The sequence below is a fragment of the Eulemur rufifrons genome, chromosome 15 (genome assembly GCF_041146395.1).
Source record: "Eulemur rufifrons isolate Redbay chromosome 15, OSU_ERuf_1, whole genome shotgun sequence".
Lineage (NCBI taxonomy): Eukaryota > Metazoa > Chordata > Mammalia > Primates > Lemuridae > Eulemur > Eulemur rufifrons.
In genome coordinates this window covers 94,700,015-94,724,076 of record NC_090997.1, presented here as the reverse complement: position 1 = coordinate 94,724,076, position 24,062 = coordinate 94,700,015, and the positions used below count along the sequence as shown (strand labels likewise).

Sequence of the window (24,062 nt, the reverse complement as noted above, 5' to 3'; positions counted from 1 at the left end):
ACTTGAGGCCAGGAGTTCAAAGACCAGCCTGGGCAACATAGTGAGACCCTGTCTCTACAAAAAATAAAAATAAAAAATTAGCCAGGCATGGTGGCACACGCCTGTTAGTCCCATTTACTCAAGAGGCTGAGACAGGAGAATCGCCTGAGCCCGGGAGTTCAAGGCTGCAGTGAGCTATGATCACACTGCTACCCTCTAGCCCGGGTGATAGAGCGAGACCATTTCTAAAAAAATAAAATAAAATAAATAAAATTGCTATATATAATGTGCTAAATATATTCGTTAGGTTATTAACTATATTTATTATATAACATATAATTATACATAATTTAAATGTTTATGAGGTTTTAATGACTCCATGCTACTAACATTTACTCTTATATGTTCTTTACCAAGAACAAATGAAAAGATCTACTAGGAATCAATAATCAAAATCCACAAATGTTTTCTAATAATTTAATGGATTTTCTGAGGTAATAAAAGCTTTGTGGCCAGGCACAGTGGCTCATGCCTATAATCCCAGCACTTTGGGAGGCAGAGATGGGAGGATTGCTTGAGGTCAGGAGTTTGAGCCTGAGATATAGCCAGACTCCCATCTCTACAACAAATAAAAAAATTAGCCGGGCGTGGTGGCACATGCCTGTAGTTCCAGCTTCTAGGGAGTCTGAGGTAGGAGGGTCACTTAAGCCCAGGAGTTTGAGGTTGCAGCGAGCAATGATGGTGCAAAGACTCTGCCCCTCCTCCACCCAGTCCCCTGCCCCCCCACAAAAGCTTTGTACAATTTGCTTCATACAATGCATTGTGAGAGACACAAAAAGAATTTCAAAAATAACAATATATCCCTGGCTTTAAGGATACAAAATATGTCACAATGCTCTAACATACGTAAAAAAATAAAAAAGGAACAATATAGAATATGGAACACAGGGTCAATTGGATACCCTAGGACCTATATTGTCAACCTTAGAAATGCACAATCAGGCCGGGGGCAATGGCTCACACCTGTAATCCTAGCACTTTGGGAGGCTGAGATGGGAGGATAGCTTGAGCCCAGGAGTTTGAGGTTGCAGTGAGCTATGATGATGCCACTGTGCTCTAGCCGGGGTCACAGAGTGAAACCCTGTCTCAAAACCCCAAAAAAAAAAAAAAAAAGAAAAAAACCAAAAAACCCAAAACAAATATAAAACTTTCACCAGAAGAACAAAATATTGATATAAATATACATATATAAAGATACTTATTTAAAATAAAATACAAATTTTAAAAGTATTACGTTTCAGAAGCAACTAATACAAGTATTACATATCTACAATCATAATACCACAGATTCTGGGTCTATGGCCTATGGCCTATAGATATGGCATTCTTTCACCTTCTGTTAATCCACCAAAATTACAAGTGACATTTTTCCAAGTATAAGGAGACATAAGCCTACATTCAAGTTTGGGGCTTTATTTGGTACTAGAATTCAGCATGCCCACTAGCTCTCATTTTTAAAATACAGTTTCTGTCACACCTCCTCAGCAAAAATTAAATCTCACCCTCAGCGGATCCCTCAGTAAAAGAAGGACGCAAAGCTGGTGAGAAACAAGAGATGGTTCCTAAGAAAGCACTGTGAGTTGTTACATTAATCCTGAAGAAAGTCTGAAAGAACAGAAATCATCTAGTCTCGCAAGAAGCTGACCAAGGAACATTTTAGATGATAATTCCCAAATATGGAATAGACACTTAGACACTTAGAAAACAGTGACCATTTTTTAGACGTAGCTATCAATCCACTTTTCTCTATCCTTACTAACATCGCCTTAATTCAGGCCACTGTCATTTCACCCCTGAATTGTTACAACCCCCTCCTGTTTCTGACTCTAGTCTTATCCCTTTCCAATCTACTGTCTACATGACAGCTAGAGTTATCTTTCTGAAATGTAATTCTGATAACTTCATTGCCTGGCTGGAACACTTCAGTTGCTCCTTACTGTGAATCTAAACACACTACACTGTAATTGCCTGTTTGTCTTGATCTCTTACATTACTCTTCATATACGCTCCATGAGAACAGTCCGTTTCAAATTCACAGCTGAAGATTCCTGGCGCCTAGTACAGTGCCTGGCATAGCAGGTACACACATACTGGTTGAATGAATGATATTAAGAAGGTCCTCACACTGAAAAAAATATTTAACAACAGAACAAATTGCCAAACAAAGGTATTAGATGTTACTTTTCCAAAGGAAATTTAAACACATTTTTTTCTGTCAAGAACAGTTTAAGGGCCGGGCGCGGTGGCTCACGCCTGTAATCCTAGCACTCTGGGAGGCCGAGGTGGGCGGATCGTTTGAGCTCAGGAGTTCGAGACCAGCCTGAGCAAGAGCGAGACCCCATCTCTACTAAAAATAGAAGGAAATTATATGGACAGCTAAAAATACATATAGAAAAAATTAGCCGGGCATGGTGGTGCATGCCTGTAGTCCCAGCTACTTGGGAGGCTGAGACAGGAGGATCGCTTGAGCTCAGGAGTTTGAGGTTGCTGTGAGCTAGGCTGACACCACGGCACTCACTCTAGCCTGGGCAACAGAGTGAGACTCTGTCTCAAAAAAAAAAAAAAAAAGAACAGTTTAAGTATAGATTGGCCTAAAGGAGACAGAAATAGGGCATATAAAAGCTAGATGACATCTCAAATCTCTTCCAGACCTAAATTTTAAAAGCAGCAGGGGTATCAACTTAGGGGGAAGGGGAAGGAAGTGGTGAGAACCGATTTCAGACCACATTTGCCACAGGGCCCCTTCCTCTGTCTTCCAGTAAGTCTGGCCCACATGATACCCTGGCAAGACAGAGGAGCACGGGAGGGAAGAACACTGAGGTGATTCATAGATCTGGTAGGGGCTGCTTCCCCCTGTCACTACAGCTCCTGTCAGCAACCAACCTCCTCCTCCATCCCCCACCCAGGTTGTCCCTGCTCTCAAGGGTTCCAGTCAAACTGCTTCCTCCCCTTTCCCTTTTAGACCTAGAGTGGTAAAAGCTTCCCGGGTGTCCCTGGTCCCTGGGTACAACATCATCCTTTACTGGTTCCCATATCTTTCCCATATTTCTCTGAAAGTCCCTTTATTAAAATCACTTCAAAATCCTACCTGACTATGCCTTGTTTCCTGCCTAGACCCTGATGATATAGTTTCCGAACACAAAGAGAAACAGCAGATTAACAGTCAAGATTTTAAGTTAACTGTTCATATTGTACCTTCTCAAATATCCTATTTTCCAGTAATTTTCAACGACAATTTTTTTAATATGGTAGTTGTTTTTTTCCCAATTTAGTTTCTAAATTTTGTTTCACCTTGAGTTATATGCTTTAAACTTCCAGAATTACAATCAAGTAACTGAGTAGCTTTGTAATTAGAACTGTATCTTTGGATGTAGGAAATGTATTTGAACAAAGAGATAAAAAAAAAAAAAATCTACAACAGAAAAAATTAGAATGTCCTCCTGGTACAGCTAGAAAAAAGTTTTCCAATGATGGAAAATGTAAAAATTGCTTGATATTTTTTTCTTAATCTGAAGGCCAAAAAGAAAAACAGGTATACATTTAAATGTTTGGCAAATGACTAAATAATCGTCCATAAGTTTAAAAGTTATTCTAAATTTTTTAACAAATAGTTTGGTTTTATCAAAGGTAGATTCAGGGTTTCTGGGGTCCTAAGGCTCACTTAATTAGGAGAACCTCTTTATGAAGGAAAAAAAATCAATAAGACTACCATATAAAATTAGGTACAGGGTCAGAAAGGACCTTAGCAAGAAAGGGCTCTGTAGTTTCAGCTCCATAAGCTTCATGGTAAAGCCACCTCTAATTATATAAAAACAAAATACTTTGTATAAATCCATCATTAAATTATAGATAGAATGTTTAATACTAATATTTATTGTATACAAAAAGAAAAATTTTAAACTTTTTAATGAATATGAACTTTTACTTGGTATCAAATTTCACTAATCATACCATGTAATCATATTCTTTGTAATCACGTACTCTGTAATCATATAAACCATATTAGAAATGAAGAAAGGTTGTAAATCGGTAATAACTATATCTAATTCTAACTGAAAAGATAGTTTTTTAAATAATTTCTTTTAAGAAGTAGCTATGCTCAAGGCTTGAATTCACAGAAAATAGCTATAGGTAAAGAATAAAATGCAATTCCTAGGAAGATATTTTAGAAAAGCCTGATCTGAATTTAGTTCAAAGTAAAACACAGTTTTGAACTAAGTTAGATTCATTACCATTTTTGCAATTAAACATTCATTCAAAAAGTACCTTTCCTCTTTCTAGAAAACAACATTGAGAGGTCTATTAAACTTACCACTATTTTAATTAAGAAAATAATTATCTTAAAATAAGAATCTTTACGTCAAATAAAAATAGATTCTAAGATAAAGAAATTATAAAGCTTTAGTATTTTGGCATTTAACTTCAAGTAATCTTAGCTAATGGTACTTTTACATTCTGATCTCACTCCCTCTCATCAAAGGGAATGGGAATGGGAAGAAAACAGAGAAGAGAAATCTTGGCTTCAAACAAAATATTCAGATTATGTTGAGACATAAAACAAAAGTGGGCATTATATTTACAACAAGCCATGCTGTGCTGAAAATTGCTGCATGCTGCTGGCCCTTTGGGTGGGTTTGTGAGACCTGGGCACTCACTAGGTAGCTTATGGAATCCCTGCTCCTCCCCAAGTATAGCTTAAAAATTGGCTGGCCTCTAGAATGATGAGTTTATTCCTTATGGTGGCTCTGAAACAAGCCTGAATGTAAAAGCAGGTACAGGTTGTCAGACATCTATGGATCTGATTGAAAGAGAAATCAAGCTGAGAGGAAGGATGCCCTCTCTGGGATTCTAACACTTTCAAAAATTGAGACAACTGTTCTTTCCCCTTCTTATAACAATGGTATTAATACAATAGAGAGTGACCAAGGGCCATTCCTTTCCAGATGGAAGCCTTTGTTTCCATGCCAATATAGTAGCTATAAAAATGATTTGTAAATATAGGAACACAGAGTGGCCAATAATGAAAAAAATATCCTTAGAAGTGCTGAACTGCAGCTGAAAGTCTCTGAAAAAACAAACAAAAAACACCTTTGTGCCAACCAAGTCTCACCCTCCCTTTCCCAAAGACATGAATTAAACCAAAAGAAGGGCAGACCATGCAAAATTTTCACATTTTTAATGTAATGAATTTCTGTTATAATGGAGTAGCATAAAGGTGACAACCAAAAAACAGCTCTTGTAGTCTTAAAATCCACACCCTTTCACCTTGCATGTGTGGAAGAAGAAAGAGCAGAAGATAAAATCACTTCCACCTGGACCATTGCTTTTCTTTATCTGTTAAAGGCACGTATATCACCCCCATCAGAGGCTTCATTTTGACGCTGCCATCTTGTAGCTTGTCATACTGCTCCAACATTTGGTTTCCACCTGCAGGACCAACTGGCAATATCAATCTTCCACCAGGCTTTAACTGGTCTATTAGCTAAAAGAAAAAGAAAAACACATACACCAAGTTATAGATTTGATATTAATAGTCCTTTTACATCACTGTAAAAAACTTTTAGGGTCCATGGGAAGAAAGCAGAAATGTACTTTATTTAATATACACAGGTTGAGCAAACTGATCTGAAAGTCCACAGTTGGAAATGCTCCAAAATCCAAAACATGACACAAGTTCACACCTGACCTCATGTGGTGGGTGGTAGTCAAAACTCTGTTTTATGCAGAAAATTACTGAAAATATAATAATAAAATTACCTTCGGGCATGTGTATAAGATATATATGAAACAGAAATAAATGTCATGTTTAGACTTATATCCTATCCCCAAGATATCTCATTATATATATGCAAATATTTCAAAACCCAAAAAAGCCTGAAAAAATCCAAAATCCAAAACACTTCTGGTCCCAAGCATTTTGGATAAGGGCTATTCAAACTTATACATACTTTGATTGTTATACTATTACTCAACTGTCAGCCTCTTCTATTAAGCTGCAGGTTCCTTGAGAATAGGGACTGTGTCTTGTTCATCTTTGTGCTCCTAGCATCTAACATATGGTAAATACCTGGTACAACCATAGTGCTCCAAATGTTTGAACTGAACCACCTAATGTAGAACTATTCCCTTGGGGAGACCAAGGGCAAAGTATAAAATTCTAATGCCTGTGTGCCTGTTCTGAATCTCTGTGGGTTGAAAAGGAGGGATAGGGCAGGAGGAGAAGTGTAGAAATCAGCAAGGAATCCCTATCCTATTATTTTAGAATCTAGGGCATCACTGAAGCAAAGATAAGGGAACCCTAGTTATATGATTAAATTTAGGATTACTGGTACCACGAGGAGGGAAGGTAGGGCTGGAGTCCCTGCAGCATTAGAACAAGGACACTCCTATCAATGAAGAGCCAAGACTACTTAGTGAAAGCCCCTCCAGTCAGAAAACTTTTAAATCATATTTTACCATTTTATCATAATATAGCCTTACAGATCACCGTCAATCCAAAGGAGGAAATCTTACTTTGGATAATATCTATTACCCCAGAGAACGGTGCCCTCAATTAAAAATTTAGTTTTCATTTTAATTTTTATCAAAGTAATACTTTTAAGTATTCTTTCAGTTGTTTTTCTCAATTTCAAGGTTTACAATGAAAAACAGATTTCTTCCTCCCACCCCAATCTTGCTCCTTAAATCCAATCATCTTAAATCCTTTCTGCTGTCTTCTAGTATTTACCTTTATATTTCGAAATATATGCTATATAAGGATTGAGCTCTCTTAACATACATTCTGCTTCCTTGCCCCAATCTAACCAATCATAATTTATTAAAATCATTTTCAGTGATGACTGTGTAAATCTGATTTGCTGCTGAGCCAAGAGGTATCCAATGATTGTTTCCTTTCTTATATAATATTAATAGTTTTGTTTTCCCTGCAGCTAAAATTGAAGGCTTTTCTTTTTTCATTCATTCACTTAATTTTCTTTGTAACTGTCCGTAAATCCTTCTACCCTCCAACAGCTTCTCAACAAAAATTTCACACAGTCAAACCTATCTAATTAGTGCTTTTTTTCTTTTCTCTTCTGTAGAGGGACTTCCTTCTAGTGACTCCAAATCTGGACTGCCTATTCTCCAGGCCTGCTACTTAGCTTTCATCCTGGGAATTCCTATACCTCTTTCTGACCAAGATGCCCTACTTGGTTTCCTCTTTGGTTGTTCCTACTGTCTCTTCCTTTTTTTTTTTTTGAGATAGGGTCTTACTCTGTCACCTGGCTACAGTGCAGTGGCATCATCATAGCTCACTATAAACTCAAGTGATCTTCCTGCCTCAGGCTCTCCAGTAGCTAGGACTACATGTGCACACCACCATGCTTGGCTAATTTTTCTATTTTTTTTTTGCAGAGATGGGGGTCTCACTCTTGCTCAGGCTGGTCTCGAACTCCTGGCCTCAAGCAATCCTCCCATCTCAGCCTCCTAAAGTGCTAGAATTACAGGCATGAGCCACCACAACCAACCCCATTTCCTCATATTTTGATCATACTATTAAAGCAATTCCTCCAGAAGCATTTTGTGAAATTGTACTTGGAATATTTTAAAAGACGGAGATTGAGATTTATAAGTCTAAAACTATCTTTATTCTATTTGGTGATGTGTGTGCACATAGAATTCAAGGTTAGAAATAATTTTCAGTTCAGAATTTTGATGATTTGCTCCTGACTTGATTCTAATGCTGTTATTTTGCAACTTGATGCCTTTCTGACTAGCAGTCCTTAACAGGAGATTTGCTTTGTTTTTCTGGAAGCTTTTAGAATCTTCTCTTTATCCCTAATATTCTGAAATTTCATGATGATATTGTGGTTCTTTTTTCTTATTCTAAAAATTCATTATCTTGAGCACTCAGTAGAGGTTTTCAAACTACAGAATCTGTCAGCTTTGGGAAATTTTCTTACTTGGGGCTTAAGGCTAATAGTTTCTTATACAGAATTTCAAGCACCACCCCCTCTTTTCAGACTCATGCTTCACCTCTGATTTCCAAAGTCTTAATGCCTTCCATTCCTAAGCCTTTCCAGAGTTTTGCAGAGCAAACTGCTTCTGCATGATATTTTGCTCTGTAGTCTCTTTGGTTTCCACTTCCTCCACCCTCCTGGGTCAGCTATTATTTCATCTGCTTTCTACCTTCTCATACTGTGGAGTTCAGGATTGCAGGTATAATCTCCTGGTTAACTAGTATGGAGTTTGTGTTTCTGTTTCTTGTTTTTCTAGTTGTTTTGGAGTGATATCCAAGAGGAGGCATAAACATCTGTACTTTGCTACCTTAAAATTGGAAAGCCTCAGGGTCCTAGTAGGGAAGATGAGCCCTATACCCACCCCCTTCATTTAAACGCCGTTCTAGTAATATTTTAGATTTTAACTGTTCATTCTAGGCTGCCAAAAAAAAAAAAAAAAAAAAAAAACCCAAGGCCAGGCATGGTGGTTCATGCCTGTAATCCTAACGCTCTGGGTGGCTGAGGCAGGAGGACTGCTTGAGCTCAGGAGTTTAACACCAGGCTGAGCAAGAGTGATCCCGTTCCTACTAAAAATAGAAAAAAATTAGCCAGGCGTGGTGGCACGTGCCTGTAGTCCCAGCTACTCAGGAGGCTGAGGCAAGAGGATCACTGGAGTCCAGGAGTTTGAGGTTGCTCTGAGCTAAGCTGAAGCCACTGCCCTCTAGCCTGGGTAAAAGAGCAAGACTCTGTCTCAAAAAAAGTTAAAAACCCATTGGTCTTGTGCTCACATGTGAAAATTCATCAAGATATTCACTTATGACTTGTACACTTTTTTACATTATTTTAATACTTCAATTAAAATGTGTTAAAACCATTGGTTTAGTCTTCCTTTTTTTTTTTTTTTTTTAACAGATAACCAACAGGGCCAGAGAGATCAAGTGATTATTCCCAGTCATTCAGCCAATATAAGTCAATAACCAGAATAAATTCCTCAACTTTCAGCTTCTTATAACTGATCTAAACATGTAAAAAAGAACCTTTTCCAGGTTGGGGAGCAGATGAGACTGGGCAGAAAAAACAGTGTCACATCGAGCCCATGGTCATCTAGTCAAGAATGTGTAAAACGTATTATAATAGAAACCTAGCATTTTAGTGAACTTAACCAAAAATTATTAAGGGATGACAAAAGCTTATCAGAGCCTTACTAAAATGAAAAATCAATATTGCACCTTAAACATTTCCTTGACTATATAATGTACAATACTGGCTGGGTGTGGGAGCTCATGCCAGTAATCCCAGCACTTTGGGAGGCAGAGGGGGGAGGATCGCTTGAACCCAGGAGTGCAACACTAGTCTGGGCAACACAGCGAGGCTCCGTCTCTATAAAAAAAAAAGAAAAAAAGAAAAAATTTAGCCAGGTGTGGGGGCACCTGCCCATAGCCCCAGCTACTTGAGATGCTGAGGAAGGAGGATTGCTTGAGCCCAGGAGTTCAATGTTACAGTGAGCTATGACTGATTACACCACTGTACTCCAAAAATATAATAATACTAATAATATACAATACTGGAATACACTTCCTTCTCATTGCCAACTATGCATATTCTACTATTCCTTAAGATTCAGTTCAAGTTCCATCCCTGCATGAAGTCTCCTTGACCACTCAATGCAAAATTTTTTCCCTCACATAACGTATTTTCTTTTCCATCCAATATATATAATTTACTAATGATATGCTATCATATCATTAATTTCTTTGTTATATATGAGACACATCTATTTTAGAATATAAGCTCTGTGAGGGTACAATGTATGACAAATACTTCCTAATATCTCTCATGCACCTAACATAGTCTTGCATATTCTCGTATTTATGAATAATAAAACTTCACCAAACTGATTATCAGGTCATGAACTCCAGAGGGATTTTCCCAATTCTATTGTTGTCCTAGTTCTTACCTGGATCAAATATTGCTTGAAGTAAGACAGCCACAGCTGTGGTTTAGTAATTTTCATATTATTTATACAATTGTTTGCATATGAAAAAAAAAGAGTAACAGCTAACTGTAACCAAAATGCATGACCCAAAAGTCTAATTATATTTTGAACATCATCTTTTAGAGTTTTAGTTAAATAAAGCACACAGACACACACAAAAAAATCCCAACTCACTGCCTGGGGCACAACTGGGGCTGCAGCTCCTACGTGAATAGCATCATAAGGGGCCTCTGCGGCATATCCCATTCTTCCATCCCCCACTGAAAGAAAAAAGGTATGCTTTAAAAACCTGTTCGGATCAAACCTAATGTGAAGAATTCTAGTATAAAGGGTTTAAGATGGGGAAAGGATGGATTTTTCAATAAATGATCCTGGGACAATTGTGTATTCATATAAAAAAAAATAAATAACTGGACCCCTACACCTCATACATATACAAAAATCAATGTTAGGAATATCAAAGACCTAAATGTGAAAAGCTAAAATGATAGAGCTTCTAAAAAATAATATAGGGACATATCTTCATGACTTCAGGGTATCTTTAAACAGGACACAGAAAGCACTGGAAAAAACTGGTAAGTCTTGACTACATTAAAATTTTAAAATTTCTATTTATCAAAAGGGTACCAGTAATATGAAAAGGTACACCACAAGGGGGAGAAGAAATTTACTATATATATAAACAAAGGGCTAGAAGCCCTATAAATCAAATAAAAATACAAGCAATCTAATATCTAATAGGTATGTCATGAAAGAGGAAATCCAAATGGTCAAACACATGAAAAAAGTATTCAATCCCATTGGTTAGAAAGAAATACAAAATTAAAATTACAAAGAGATACAATGCTATATACTCACTAGGCAGGCAAAAAGAATAATTGTTTGGCAGGGCGCGGTGGCTCACGCCTGTAATCCTAGCACTCTGGGAGGCCGAGGCGGGTGGATCGCTCAAGGTCAGGAGTTCGAGATCAGCCTGAGCAAGAGCGAGACCCCGTCTCTACTAAAAATAGAAAAAAATTATATGGACAACTAAAAATATATATATAGAAAAATTAGCCGGGCATAGTGGCGCATGCCTGTAGTCCCAGCTACTCGGGAGGCTGAGGCAGGAGGATCACTTGAGCCCAGGAGTTTGAGGTTGCTGTGAGCTAGGCTGACGCCACGGCACTCACTCTAGCCTGGGCAACAAAGTGAGACTCTGTCTCAAAAAAAAAAAGAATAATTGTTTTTCTTTTTTTAGTACTTAAAAGTGAATGTAAAAAGTGTGATATTTAGGTCTGACTATTATTTAGTTTGCATTCGATCTTTTGAAAATAAAAATCCTCTGGAGAAGAAATTTTGAAGTTGATTGATACTCACCAACCAGTTGCACTCTCCCTGAAGACAAAAGGGTTGGATCGTCCTTTCTGACATTATTTATTGAGTCATCTACTAGCTCTTTAATATGATCAATTCCTATGACTTTTCCACTACTTCCAACCTGAAAAAGAGAAAATAATTCAATAGCTCATTGGGCTAAATTTGTTTTTCCAAAGTGCAATTGAAGTGTTTCCTTATCTAAATCATATTCTACAATGAGAAATAAAAAATAAATAGCTTAAGCCTCCAATTAGATTGCTAAACACTCAGTTTATCACAAATTATTTACCTATACAACTTTCTCAACTATCACTCTCACTGAATAATTATGTTTAAGCAATCTAAAAGCTAAAAAAAAATTACAAAAACTTATTCTAAGAACAATTATATCTTTCTTAGATTTCTATTTTAAATCCAGAACTTTGAAGAATTACTAATATTTAAAGGTAATGCAATAATTTTTAATTTAAGTTTCATCTAAAAGCATAACTTCAAATATTAAAATATTCCATAAAAATTTGATGGGAAAGGATCTCTATACCTTATTCTACTGCCATTAGTGGAAAACATAAAAATAAATAAAAATATAAAAAGGCCTCAAGTATTAATACTAGTTATAAAAAAAAAAGTTTTAAACAATAAATGCTTTAAAGTCAGACTACCTGGGTTCTTAGCTAAGTTTTATCACTTACAACAGTATAACCTTGGAAAGAACCTCTCCCATGAATCAGGTTCCTTAGCTATAAAATGAGGAGGAAAAGCGTATATACTCCATAAAGGATATGAAGATTAAATAAGAGTAAACATGAAAAGCACTTAGAACATGGACTAGCAGATGGTAAATGTGTGAAAAACATTAACTCTAATTTTTTAAAAATGATAACTCAGAAACCTAATTATTTTAAAAAATGAATGTTCCTCTATAACCATAAACATTTCAAGTGTAGAGAACAAGTCACTAATTAAATGCTATTTCTAACGTTTAAAAAAAAAAATCCCTGTGCCAGACAACCAAGGGTGATAGGAAAAAAAGAAGAGAAAAACAAAATCCCTGATACCCATTAATGAGGACTTAACCTCTAGAAAACAAGCAAACAACTTCAAAAAATATATGAGTCCTTATTATGTGCCAGTCATTGTTCTAGATGCTTAGGATAGATACATCAACGAAAAATATCAGACAAAGTTTCCACCTTCCCAGAGCTTACATTCTAGTGAGTCTGCTGATTATATATTTACAGCAAGCTACATGGATTCTACTCCAAGGTTAAATCCCAACTTAACAAGACCAGAATTTTCCAATCTAGCCTGCAGGCACAAGATTTCTCATAATCAAACTGATTTGATTATCTGAGCACAGATGAACCTTTACTCCAAGGTGCGTTATCATGTCCCCAGCTTATACTCTGAATAGTCACTTACCAGATAAGCCTCTGGTGATAAAAGTTGAAGTATAATAAACAAGGCATTTTTCTAAGGCACTTTTTATAATGTAAAAGAAGCTCTACCTTCATTCCTAATAAACCTGTAGGAGTGTTTGGAAACGCTATTCTTTTCTGCCAAGTGAGAACTTGGAAGAATGTAGTTTGGGAGCTACTGGCCACTAACTTGGGATCACAAGGGCAGAGTAGAGTCTGCCTGATAAGGAAGCCAACATGTGGAGGAAAGTAAGGCCAAACCAAAAAGCAGAGAGAAACCCACTGTCAATAACAACATCTGGTCTAAATCCAGCCACACAAGAAGCCAGATATATCCCTATACTTTTCCATTATACCAACCAAATAAACTCCCTTTTAGATCTGCCAGTTTGGGTTGAATATTCTGTCACCTGCAACAACAACAAAATCCTAAGCGATGCTCACTCCAACTGCTATCTTAATAAACAAACAAGTAAACTATCTTAGTAGAATAAACAAACAAACATCAAAACCACAAGTTAAAAAAACATACAGCCAAATCATACAATATTCTTCTGTTGGGGCCAGAATGAAAAATAAAGCTCCTACCATACGTGCAAAACATGCAGTAAGGATTCCACTTCCAGATCCTACATCAAGAGCTTTAGCTCCTTCGTGCAATTGATCAAATAGGAGTTCTAGTGCATATGCATGCTGCCAAAAGAAAACAAAGGAAATATTCATTTAAGACTCTGAAGTATACACACCATGGCATATAAATATAGTTGCTAACTTTCTACCAATTTTTCTACTATTGTCACATACCAAGACAACAAAAACATATATACTTATGTCAACATAGGAGTTACATAAGAAAATTCTCACTGTTTGATTAGAATTCTTACAATTCAATCAAGTGTTTCAGTAATTTTAGATCTCCAGTGTGTGAATTTTTAAAATTTAATTAATTCAAAGTAAAAAGATAGAATAATTTACAGTGAAAAGTCCCCACCCCACTCCCATTCCCAACTATCCAGTTTCACTCCCTAAAGGTAATCAATGTTACCAGTTTCCTGTGATTCCTTCCAAAAATATTCATTCTTTGCATATGAAAGTAAATATATATGCATTTTTTCATTTATTATGTTTTGAAATACCTTTCATATCAATACTTAACCAGCTTGTTCATTCTTTTTTGTGGCTAAGGAGTATATTCTTATATGGATGTGTTATAATAACAAATACTACTAATGGGAGATATTTAAGTTAGCACCAATCTTCTATAACAAAAAGATGAAATAAACTTATAATGTATACCTGTAGAATAATATAATAATCTATATAAAAATATTATAAAGTATATCTAGGTGATAAATTCCTAGAAGTAGAATTCAAGGATATGTATTTTTATGCTTACAGTACATTTAAATTATAGATAAACTCATTGTTATGCTTTGGACTAAACCAAGAACTAAAACCTTCCTTACCTCATTCTCTTTTAAGCTTGCATCTCGGTGCTTTTCCAAAACATGAGGTTGGAACTAATAAATTTTATTTCAAAAGCTGTTCTTAAATGTCTGGTGTTTTCACCATTAAAAATCATCAGATCCAGTAGCACATTTACTACCAGATCTTGATTAATAAAAATACATATCCATTAATCTACAGTGATAAATACATAATTCTATACATATATTAACATAAATGGAGAATAGGGGAAACTGTTCCCAATATTAATAAATATAGAAAAAGTGATGAACTTAGAAAATTGTCTTTGGGTAACTACCATCTCATTAATAATTGATTCAGGCAAAAATCATAAATGGAAGCCAAAACTAATGGATTAACATTTGATGAATAAACAAGATATTTAAATAACCTCAAAGTGTTCATCCAAGATACTTATTAATCACAAAAGGAAAAATAGCAGTAGTAGTAGTGGAGTAGTACAGTGGAGTTCAGAAAATAGTTTTTCAGTGGAAAAATCTGGTTGACATCACCTTAATCACATGATCACAGTTAACATCACAATTATGGGACACACTGATCTCAAATGCCTCTGCTAAGAAAGATCACATCTGGGATATTCCAGGCAAAAATGCATAACTCATACTGAATAATGAGAAAACATCAAACAAACCCAAATTGAGGACATGATATAAAATAACTGGCCTGTATTCATAAAAATTTTCAAGGCCATAAAAGAAAAGAATGAGTTACTGTTCCTCAGTGTTTTCAGAAAACTAAAAAGACATGACAATCATATGAAACTCGTGACATGTATTTTTTTCCTATAAAGAACATTATCAGAACAATTGATGAAACCTAAATAAGGTCTGTAAATTGCCTAACAGTGTCACATCAATATCCATTTCTAGACTTTGATAACTATACTGTGGTTATGTAAGAGAAAATCCTTATTTTTAAAGGTAAAGAACATCATGCCTGCAATTTACTCTCAAAGAGCTCAGAAAAAAGGAAACAAACACACACACACACACACACACGCGCGCACACACCACGGAGGAGGGAGGGGTGAAAGGAGAAAAAGAATAAATGATAAAGTGAATGTGGTAAAATAACATTTGGGGCACATGGGTAAAGGTACACAGGAATTTTACTCTTCATTCAACATTTCTGTAAGTTTGAAATTATGTCAAAATAAAAATTTTTTTTTATCATAAGAAATAAGGCAATGTCAACAAGAAGGGTAGAAGGGAAACTCCCTATTCTGCAAAACTAATCTAGGTGATAAATGCCAGCACACTGGTTACCTTGGGGATGGGGACTAATTAAGGAAGCACACAGGAAATTTCTCAGGTGCTGAAAAATGTCCTGTATCTTGATCTGGGCAGTGGTTATACATGTATACACATGTAAAAATTCATTAGGCTTACTGTGTATACGCTGTGTGTATTATAATAAAAAAAAACTTTAAAGACTTCTTATTCCAGTTACTAAAAGTGACATTATGGGCCGGGCGCGGTGGCTCACGCCTGTAATCCTAGCACTCTGGGAGGCCGAGGCGGGTGGATCGCTCGAGGTCAGGAGTTCGAGACCAGCCTGAGCAAGAGCGAGACCCCGTCTCTACTAAAAATAGAAAGAAATTATATGGACTAAAATATATATATACAAAAAATTAGCCGGGCATGGTGGCGCATGCCTGTAGTCCCAGCTACTCGGGAGGCTGAGGCAGGAGGATCGCTTAAGCCCAGGAGTTTGAGGTTGCTGTGAGCTAGGCTGACGCCACGGCACTCACTCTAGCCCGGGCAACAAAGCGAGACTCTGTCTCAAAAAAAAAAAAAAAAAAAAAAAAAAAAAGTGACATTATGTAACTCCTGATGAGATGCAACAGGAAGGATCATTAAGTAGTGTTCTTGAAAAAAATTAAAAAAAAATTTTTTAAAGGAACTAATTAAATACCAAGGAAACAATTAACCAAATTTAGAATATGGGAAATTCTATATGACAAATGAACCCAGTTTTGTCAATAAATAAATAAGATATAAAATAAGAAAGGGGTCTACTAAAATTAAAGAGACAAAAGACTAAAACAAGACTAAAAAAGATGCAACGTATGGACCTTGTTTGGATACTGATTTAAGCAAATTAACGATAAAATTTTTTTTTTTTTTTTTTTTTTTTTTTTTTTTTTTGTTGAGACAGAGTCTCACTTTGTTGCCCAGGCTAGAGTGAGTGCCGTGGCGTCAGCTTAGCTCACAGCAACCTCAAACTCCTGGGCTTAAGTGATCCTACTGCCTCAGCCTCCTGAGTAGCTGGGACTACAGGCATGCGCCACTATGCCCGGCTAATTTTTTCTATATAGATTTTTAGGTGTCCATATAATGTCTTTCTATTTTTAGTAGAGACGGGGTCTCGCTCAGGCTGGTCTCGAACTCCTGACCTTGAGCAATCCACCCGCCTCGGCCTCCCAGAGTGCTAGGATTACAGGCGTGAGCCACCGCGCCCGGCCGATAAAAAATTTTTAAAGCAAAGTTTGAACATGGACTAGACATAAGATAACATTAACAAACATTGTTAGGTATAATAATGGCAATCCTTAGTTGAAATGAAACAATTAAAAAATGGCATTGCAGTTATGTTTTTAAAGTCATTGAGATTTTATACTAAAGTATCTAGGGGTGAAATAATATGTCTGGAATTTGCTTTAAAATACTCTGCCAAGAGAGAAAAAGTTAGATAAAACAAGACTAACAAACTATTCGTAATTACTAAAGCTGAATGATCGTTACATGAAGGTTCATTATGCTATTTGTATGTGTGGTGTTGGAACTCTTCCACAATTTTCCATAAGAAAAAGTTAAAAAAGAAAGGTTAAGTTTATCTTTTCCCACAACCAACATATGGAGAGATGGGCTTTAATAGCTGCAGTCTCATATAAATCCAAGAGTTTTCAAACTTTCAAAGTAGAAAGTCTTTAAGGTTACACAGAACCCTTTTCGGAATAACACACAAATATGCGTTAAATGGTTTTTTTTCCCCAATCTATTCAAAGTTCACATTCTGCATTTGCCAATCTAGAATATTCTCCCCTCAATTCTCCTCCTCCACCCACCATGTCACTGTTCTTCAGAACACTGACTCACTTATCCCCACATCCTAAATGTTTCTACTTTCAGTTATCCCCACACATAATGCCCCACATCCTCAATGTTTCTACTTCCTCAGAGTTAGATTCAGATCCAAGACTTCTAGCAAGAACACATACAGGTCTTCCCGTGCAGCCCACCAACTGCCGCACAACAGGAAGCCACATGACATTTCATTGGGCCATCTCACTACTGGACATGCCAACCTTAACCACTCAGTAAATGTGGTGATCACTATTTTCAAAGCATATTTTTCTCTTTATAATTAAAAAGTGGTATGTGGAGTAATAATTTGAGAATACATGAGTATTTTTGTTTCCCAACAATCTTTCTCCTAATGGTTTTAGATTTATTGATGATCTTTGCCTAATTATTACATTGATGATTACAAAATAGTGATTTTTAAAAATTCTTTTCTATTTTTTTTTTGAAACAGAATCTCGCTCTGTCTCCCTGAGTTTAGTGCAGTGGCATCATCATCGATAGCTCACTGCAACCTCAAACTCCTGGGCTCCAGTGATCCTCTTGCCTCAGCATCCTGAGTAGCTGGGACTATAAGCAAGCGCCACAATGCCTGGCTAATTTTTCTATTTTTAGTAGAGATAGGGTCTTGCTCTTGCTCAGGCTGGTCTTGAACTCCTGAGCTCAAGCAATCCTCCCACCTTGGCCTCCAAGAGTACTAGGATTATAGGCATGAGCCACTGCAACCGGCCTAAAATTCTATTTTTCCATCCACGTTTAGTAATTGGCATTCTTCTGTTTTTCTGTAAAAAATTGTTTTCATTTTTTTCCCTGTCTTGTTCTTTTTGTTTTTTTAAAATCTCCATGGACTCACAGATTTTTGTTTTTCAATTTACTGTGTTATAATCTGTTATCGTCATTATTTTTGATTCTCAAATTCTCTCAAATTTGGCTTTTGGGAGCCTCTTTAAATCTGCTCCTATGTCCTTTGACATTATCCCATTAGCCTTTGAGTATTTCCTCACTTTCTGGCTATCAGTCACTTCTCCAAGAAGTGCTAGTCTCTTTTAGTGAGCAATGACACTTAAGATCTAAAATCTGGATGCTAGGCGTACTCACTGCTACCAACATGCCATTTTAACAGGCTGCTTTTAATCTTTTGACCAACGCACACATCACATTTCTCTTCACAGCTCTGGAAAATATTCTAGTGTTATAGTTACTTCCAAGCTTGTGATTTAAAGGCTCATTAGATGCAGATGTCATTTCTCTTTGCTTCCTCACTTTCTACTTCTATTTTAATACTGCAAAGATCTATGTAGTAATTCATTCAAGATCACAACTGCTTGTCCATATAATATTAATACAATTAATAATATTTTATCCTACTTACATCCTGGTTCAGCAAGCATCAAAGGACACCGTGTGTTTACTGTTTGTAAATGCGTATATACAGACATTCATATAAATGTACACACATAGATACATGTTTTCCTTATTAAAAGTCATACATTACTCAGAAAATGTAAGTCATTCAAAATGCATCCTTTTTGGAAGACAATTCTGACACAAGCTATGACATGGATGAACTGTGAGGACATTATGCTATGACAAATAAGCCAGTCACAGAAAGATAAATACTGTATGACTCCACTTATATGAGGTACCTACAGTAGTCAAATTCACAGAAACAGAAAATACAATGGTGGGCACCAGTGGCTGGAGGAAAGGAAGAATGGGAAAACAGAAAGTTGCTATTGAATGGGTATAGAATTTCAGTTTTATAATGAAGCGTTCTGAAGGCCGATTGCCTAACAATGTGAATATACTTAACACTACTAAACTGTATACTTATAAAATGGTTAAGATGATAAAGTTTATGTTACGTGTATTTTAACACAATTTAAAAAATTTAATGTATTTAAATAAAATGCATTTTCAACGATAAAAAGACAAAAAACCCAATTAAGAAAAGGGTGATTGCATAAACATCTCTCCAAGGAACATACACAAATGGCCAATAAGCACATGAAAAGATGATCAACACCATTAATTATTAGGGAAATGGAAATCAAAACTATAAGGAGATATCACTTTACAGAAACTAGGATAGATGAAAACATTTTGACATTTTGGGCTGGATGATGAAAAAAAAAGAAAGAAAGAAAGAAACTAGAGGCCGGGCGCGGTGGCTCTAGGCCGGGCGAGGTGGCTCAGCGCCTGTAATCCTAGCACTCTGGGAGGCCGAGGTGGGTGGATCGCTTGAGGTCAGGAGTTCGAGACCAGCCTGAGCAAGAGCGAGACCCCGTCTCTACTAAAAATAGAAAGAAATTATCTGGCCAACTAAAATATATAGAAAAAACTAGCTGGGCATGGTGGCGCATGCCTGTAGTCCCAGCTACTCGGGAGGCTGAGGCAGTAGGATCGCTTAAGCCCAGGAGTTTGAGGTTGCTGTGAGCTAGGCTGAAGCCACAGCACTCACTCTAGCCCGGGCAACACAGTGAGACTCTGTCTCAAAAAAAAAAACCCCAAGCAGGGCTGGGCTCAGTGGCTCATGCCTATAATCCCAGCACTTTGAGAGGACAAAGCAGTAGGATATTTGAGGCCAGGAGTTTGAGACCAGCCTGAGCAACATAGCAAGAACCCACGTCTACAAAAAATTAAAAAATGAGCCAGGGGTGGTAACACACGTCTGTAGTCCTAGCTTCTCAGTAGGCTGAGGTAGGAGGATTGCTTGAGTTCAGGAAGTCAAGGTTGTAATGAGCTATGATTATGCCACTGCACTCCAGCCTGGGCAACAGAGCAAGATCCTGTCTCTAAAGCAGCAACAACAAAACAAAAACCAAAAACCAAACAGACAATAACATGTTAACAAGGAAGCAGGGAAACTGGAATCCTCATACATTGCTGGTGAGACTGTAAAATGGTGCAGCCACTTTAGATCCTCAAAATGTTAAACATACAGTTATCATATGACCCAGTAATACATATACCTATCAAGAGAAATGAAAACATAGGACCATGGAAAAACTGTTCACAGCAGTATTATTTAGCCAAAAAGTAGAAACAATTCAAATGTCCATCAACAATTAAACAAACTGTGCTATATCCATATGCTGGAATATTATTTAGCCATAAAAAGGAATGAAGTACTAAGTCACACTACAACATGGATAAATCTTGAAAACATTATACTAAATTCAAAAAGCCGGTCACAAAAGGCCACATATTATATGATTCTATTTACACAAAATGTCCAGAATAGGCAAATCGATAGAAACAAAAGGTAGATTAGTAGTTGCCAGGACCTGGGCAGAATAGGGGATGGAAACTGGTAATGGATATAGGGCTTCTTTTTGCAGTGATGAAAATGTTCTGAAATTAGTGGTGATATTGGCACAAGTCTTGAATAGACTAAAAATCACAGAAGTATACACTTTAAAAGGATTAACTCTATAGTACTTGAATAAAGCTGCGGTTTTTTGTTGTTAAAAAATACATCCTAGGCCGGGTGCGGTGGCTCACACCTGTAATGCTAGCACTCTGGAAGGCTGAGGCGGGTGGATCGCTCGAGGTCAGGAGTTCGAGACCAGCCTGAACAAGAGCGAGACCCCGTCTCTACTAAAAATAGAAAGAAATTATCTGGCCAACTAAAATATATATATATACAAAAAATTAGCTGGGCATGGTGGCACATGCCTGTAGTCCCAGCTACTCGGGAGGCTGAGGCAGTAGGATCGCTTAAGTCCAGGAGTTTGAGGTTGCTGTGAGCTAGGCTGATGCCACGGCACTCACTCTAGCCTGGGCAACAAAGCGAGACTCTGTCTCAAAAAAAAAAAAAAAAAAAAAATACATCCTTTCCCAAGGAGTAACTGCCAGATTTTGTTTGGCAGTGAATTGGACACCCAGAACCAAACTTCATGGGGAAAAAAATCCACAGTATTTCCCTTAATACCTGAAAACATAACCCTCCAGTCAATTTCCCAAATATGTTGTATACTAGTTTTCTAAAATAACCTTTAGGGTTAAGTGAATGCTTCTATATAAATCTTTCATTTTAAGTAGTAGTTCCAATTATTTGGGGTATCTTAAGACTACAACTTTTCTTTTTAATCACTAATTTCTTTGAATAGGGAATGCATAAAAAAGCCATTCCTATTCTAAGGTTTAAAAAAAAAAAAAAGAAAGAAATTGATAAGGAATCAAGCGTATACAGTGAAAAGCAGATCCCACTTCCACACCTGTGCCTCAAATCATCTAATTCTCTACCTTAGCAAAAATTTTTAGTTTTCATTTCTATAGAAAAAAATGTATGTATGTGTATATATTTGATTTTATCATATTACAAAATGTTCTAAATATCCTTCTGCACTCGACTTTCATACTTAATGTTTCTTGAAAACTTTGCCAGATTTGTACTTGCAGAGCTTCCTCATTTAACAGCTTCACAATATTCCACAATACGGACACACAGTCCTTGACTTACAAAATCTCGACTTACAATCTTTTGACTTCACAATGGTGCAGAAATGATACACATTCAGTAGAAATTGTACTTCAACTATCCATACAACCATTCTGTTTTTCACTTTCAGTATAGTATTCAATAAATTATATGAGATATTCAACACTTTATTATAAAATAGGCTTTGTATTAGATAATTTTGCCCAACTGTAGGCTAATGTAAGTGTTCTGAGCACATTTAAGGTAGGCTAGGCTGTTTGGTAGGTTAAGTGTACTAAATGTATGTTTTGTTTTTTTTTTTTTTGAGACAGAGTCTCGCTCTGTTGTCTGGGCTAGAGTGAGTGCCGTGGCATCAGCCTAGCTCACAGCAACCTCAAACTCCTGGGCTTAAGCAATCCTTCTGCCTCAGCCTCCCAAGTAGCTGGGACTACAGGCATGTGCCACCATGCCTGGCTGATTTTTTCTATATATATTTTTAGTTGGCCAGATAATTTCTTTCTATTTTTAGTAGTAGAGACTGGGTCTCGCTCTTGCTCAGGCTGGTCTCGAACTCCTGACCTCGAGCGATCCACCTGCCTTGGCCTCCCAGAGTGCTAGGATTACAGGCGTGAGCCACTGTGCCCGGCCCTAAATGTATTTTTGACTTACATTATTTTCAATTTATGATGACTTTATCAGGATGTAACCCCATTATAAGTTGAGGAGCATCTGTACTATAATTTATTAACCATCCACTATTAGTGGACTATTAGTGGTTATTGCTACTTTTTTGTGATTATAAACAATATATCAATGAAGAAATTTAGTTAACTCATTTTGTATTCATGTAACTATAGTATGGGGTAAATATCTTGAAATAAAACTGGGGAGTCTTAAGTTATATTTATTTCACATTTCAATAGATATTGTCAAATGGCCTTCCAAAAAGACTCAATTTACCCTTCCACCAAAAAAATTATATGACTGCCAGCTTCCCATTTCTAAGACAAAGTATCAAACTTTTTGATCTCTGATGATCTCATAATGGAACCACACTGTAGTGCTAATTTGAAATTTACTAAGTTTAAGTGAAGATGACATCTTTTCATTTGTTTAAATGTCAGTGTTATTTGTATTTTTTTCAATGAACTGTCAATCTTGTCCTTTATCCACTTTCTTTTGGGCTTACTGGTCTTTTAATTATTAACTTACAGGATTTACACATACACACATATACGTATATAAATTGAAATTTGACTTTTGCTATTATATGTATTACAATATTTCCCTCAGTTTTCTTCTTTAAATTTTGCTCATAACATTTTTTTCTCTGCAGAAATCCTAAAGTTTTATGTTGCGAAATGTATCAGGTTTTTAAAATGGATTCTGTGTTTTCTGTCATGTTTTAAAAAGCCATTTCTATTCAATTTTTATAAATGTCTCCTAGTTTTCTTCTGATTATCAATTCCTTATAAATACATATATAGAATTTATCAGTATCAAGTTTAAGTAAGAGCTTCTCCAACCCCCAATACTTGCAAAGAATCAGAAAAGTTATTGTTCTTTCCAGCAAAATCCAACAGAGTACTCATTCAAATACTGACATTTAAAACCCAAGAAAATTCTCAACAGATTAAAAGTGCTAAATCACTTAAAATAGGTCCTTCTCAAGGACCTGTGCAGCTTCATGGCTGCCATACTTAACTATTCTCTACTGAATTTTCCAAATAAAATGGGAAATAATATTCAACTTGTGATTTCTATAACATATCTAGTATACTATTTAAAATATTCTCTCCTTTAATTAACTCATCACTAAACAATCTTTTATGTAGAATTTTTACATGTCATAGACCCTAATGACAACCACCAAAATCTTTAGTCTGACAGTTTCTACCAAAAAGAATTCCTTCTACAGACCATGTATTCAGAATAACATATTCAAAAAGGAAAACAATAAGATATTATTACCAATTTACATGTAATTCATAGATGATAAAACTGATCTACCTGAAATTTTAAAACTTTCTTTAAACCTTTTTTACTGAAGAAAATGATCATGGAGAAAAATGTGATTCATCTGTAACCAAATGAACAAAGTTAACTTACCATGTGTGGAGCACTGATTGTTGCTTGGAAACCTGCAAAACAAGAAGAGAACTACTGATGCATTCAGCTACAAAAATATATTGAATATTTCATATAATTCCTTTTCTAACATGCATACATTATTTTTCACAGTAATTCTTTTTTAGTTTTTATGATCTCAGGAAAATAAAA

General features: G+C 36.2%; 1 protein-coding gene across 6 annotated transcripts in view; it reads right to left on the bottom strand.

Annotated features, from left to right (window-relative positions):
* Positions 1 to 24,062, bottom strand: part of PCMT1 (protein-L-isoaspartate (D-aspartate) O-methyltransferase) — a 45,595-nt gene that overhangs the window by 3,014 nt on the left and 18,519 nt on the right. For 2 of the 6 annotated variants that reach the window (XM_069487609.1, XM_069487612.1), the window contains 5 exons: positions 23,892 to 23,923; positions 13,377 to 13,481; positions 11,371 to 11,491; positions 10,186 to 10,271; positions 5,305 to 5,521 (listed from right to left, as the gene is read on the bottom strand). In XM_069487609.1, coding sequence (XP_069343710.1) covers positions 5,342 to 5,521; positions 10,186 to 10,271; positions 11,371 to 11,491; positions 13,377 to 13,481; positions 23,892 to 23,923 — 524 coding nt within the window. In that variant the 3' untranslated portion in view covers positions 5,305 to 5,341. The remainder of the gene's footprint in view (positions 1 to 5,304; positions 5,522 to 10,185; positions 10,272 to 11,370; positions 11,492 to 13,376; positions 13,482 to 23,891; positions 23,924 to 24,062) is intronic. The other 4 variants (XM_069487608.1, XM_069487607.1, XM_069487613.1 and 1 more) reach the window with 3 other exon arrangements.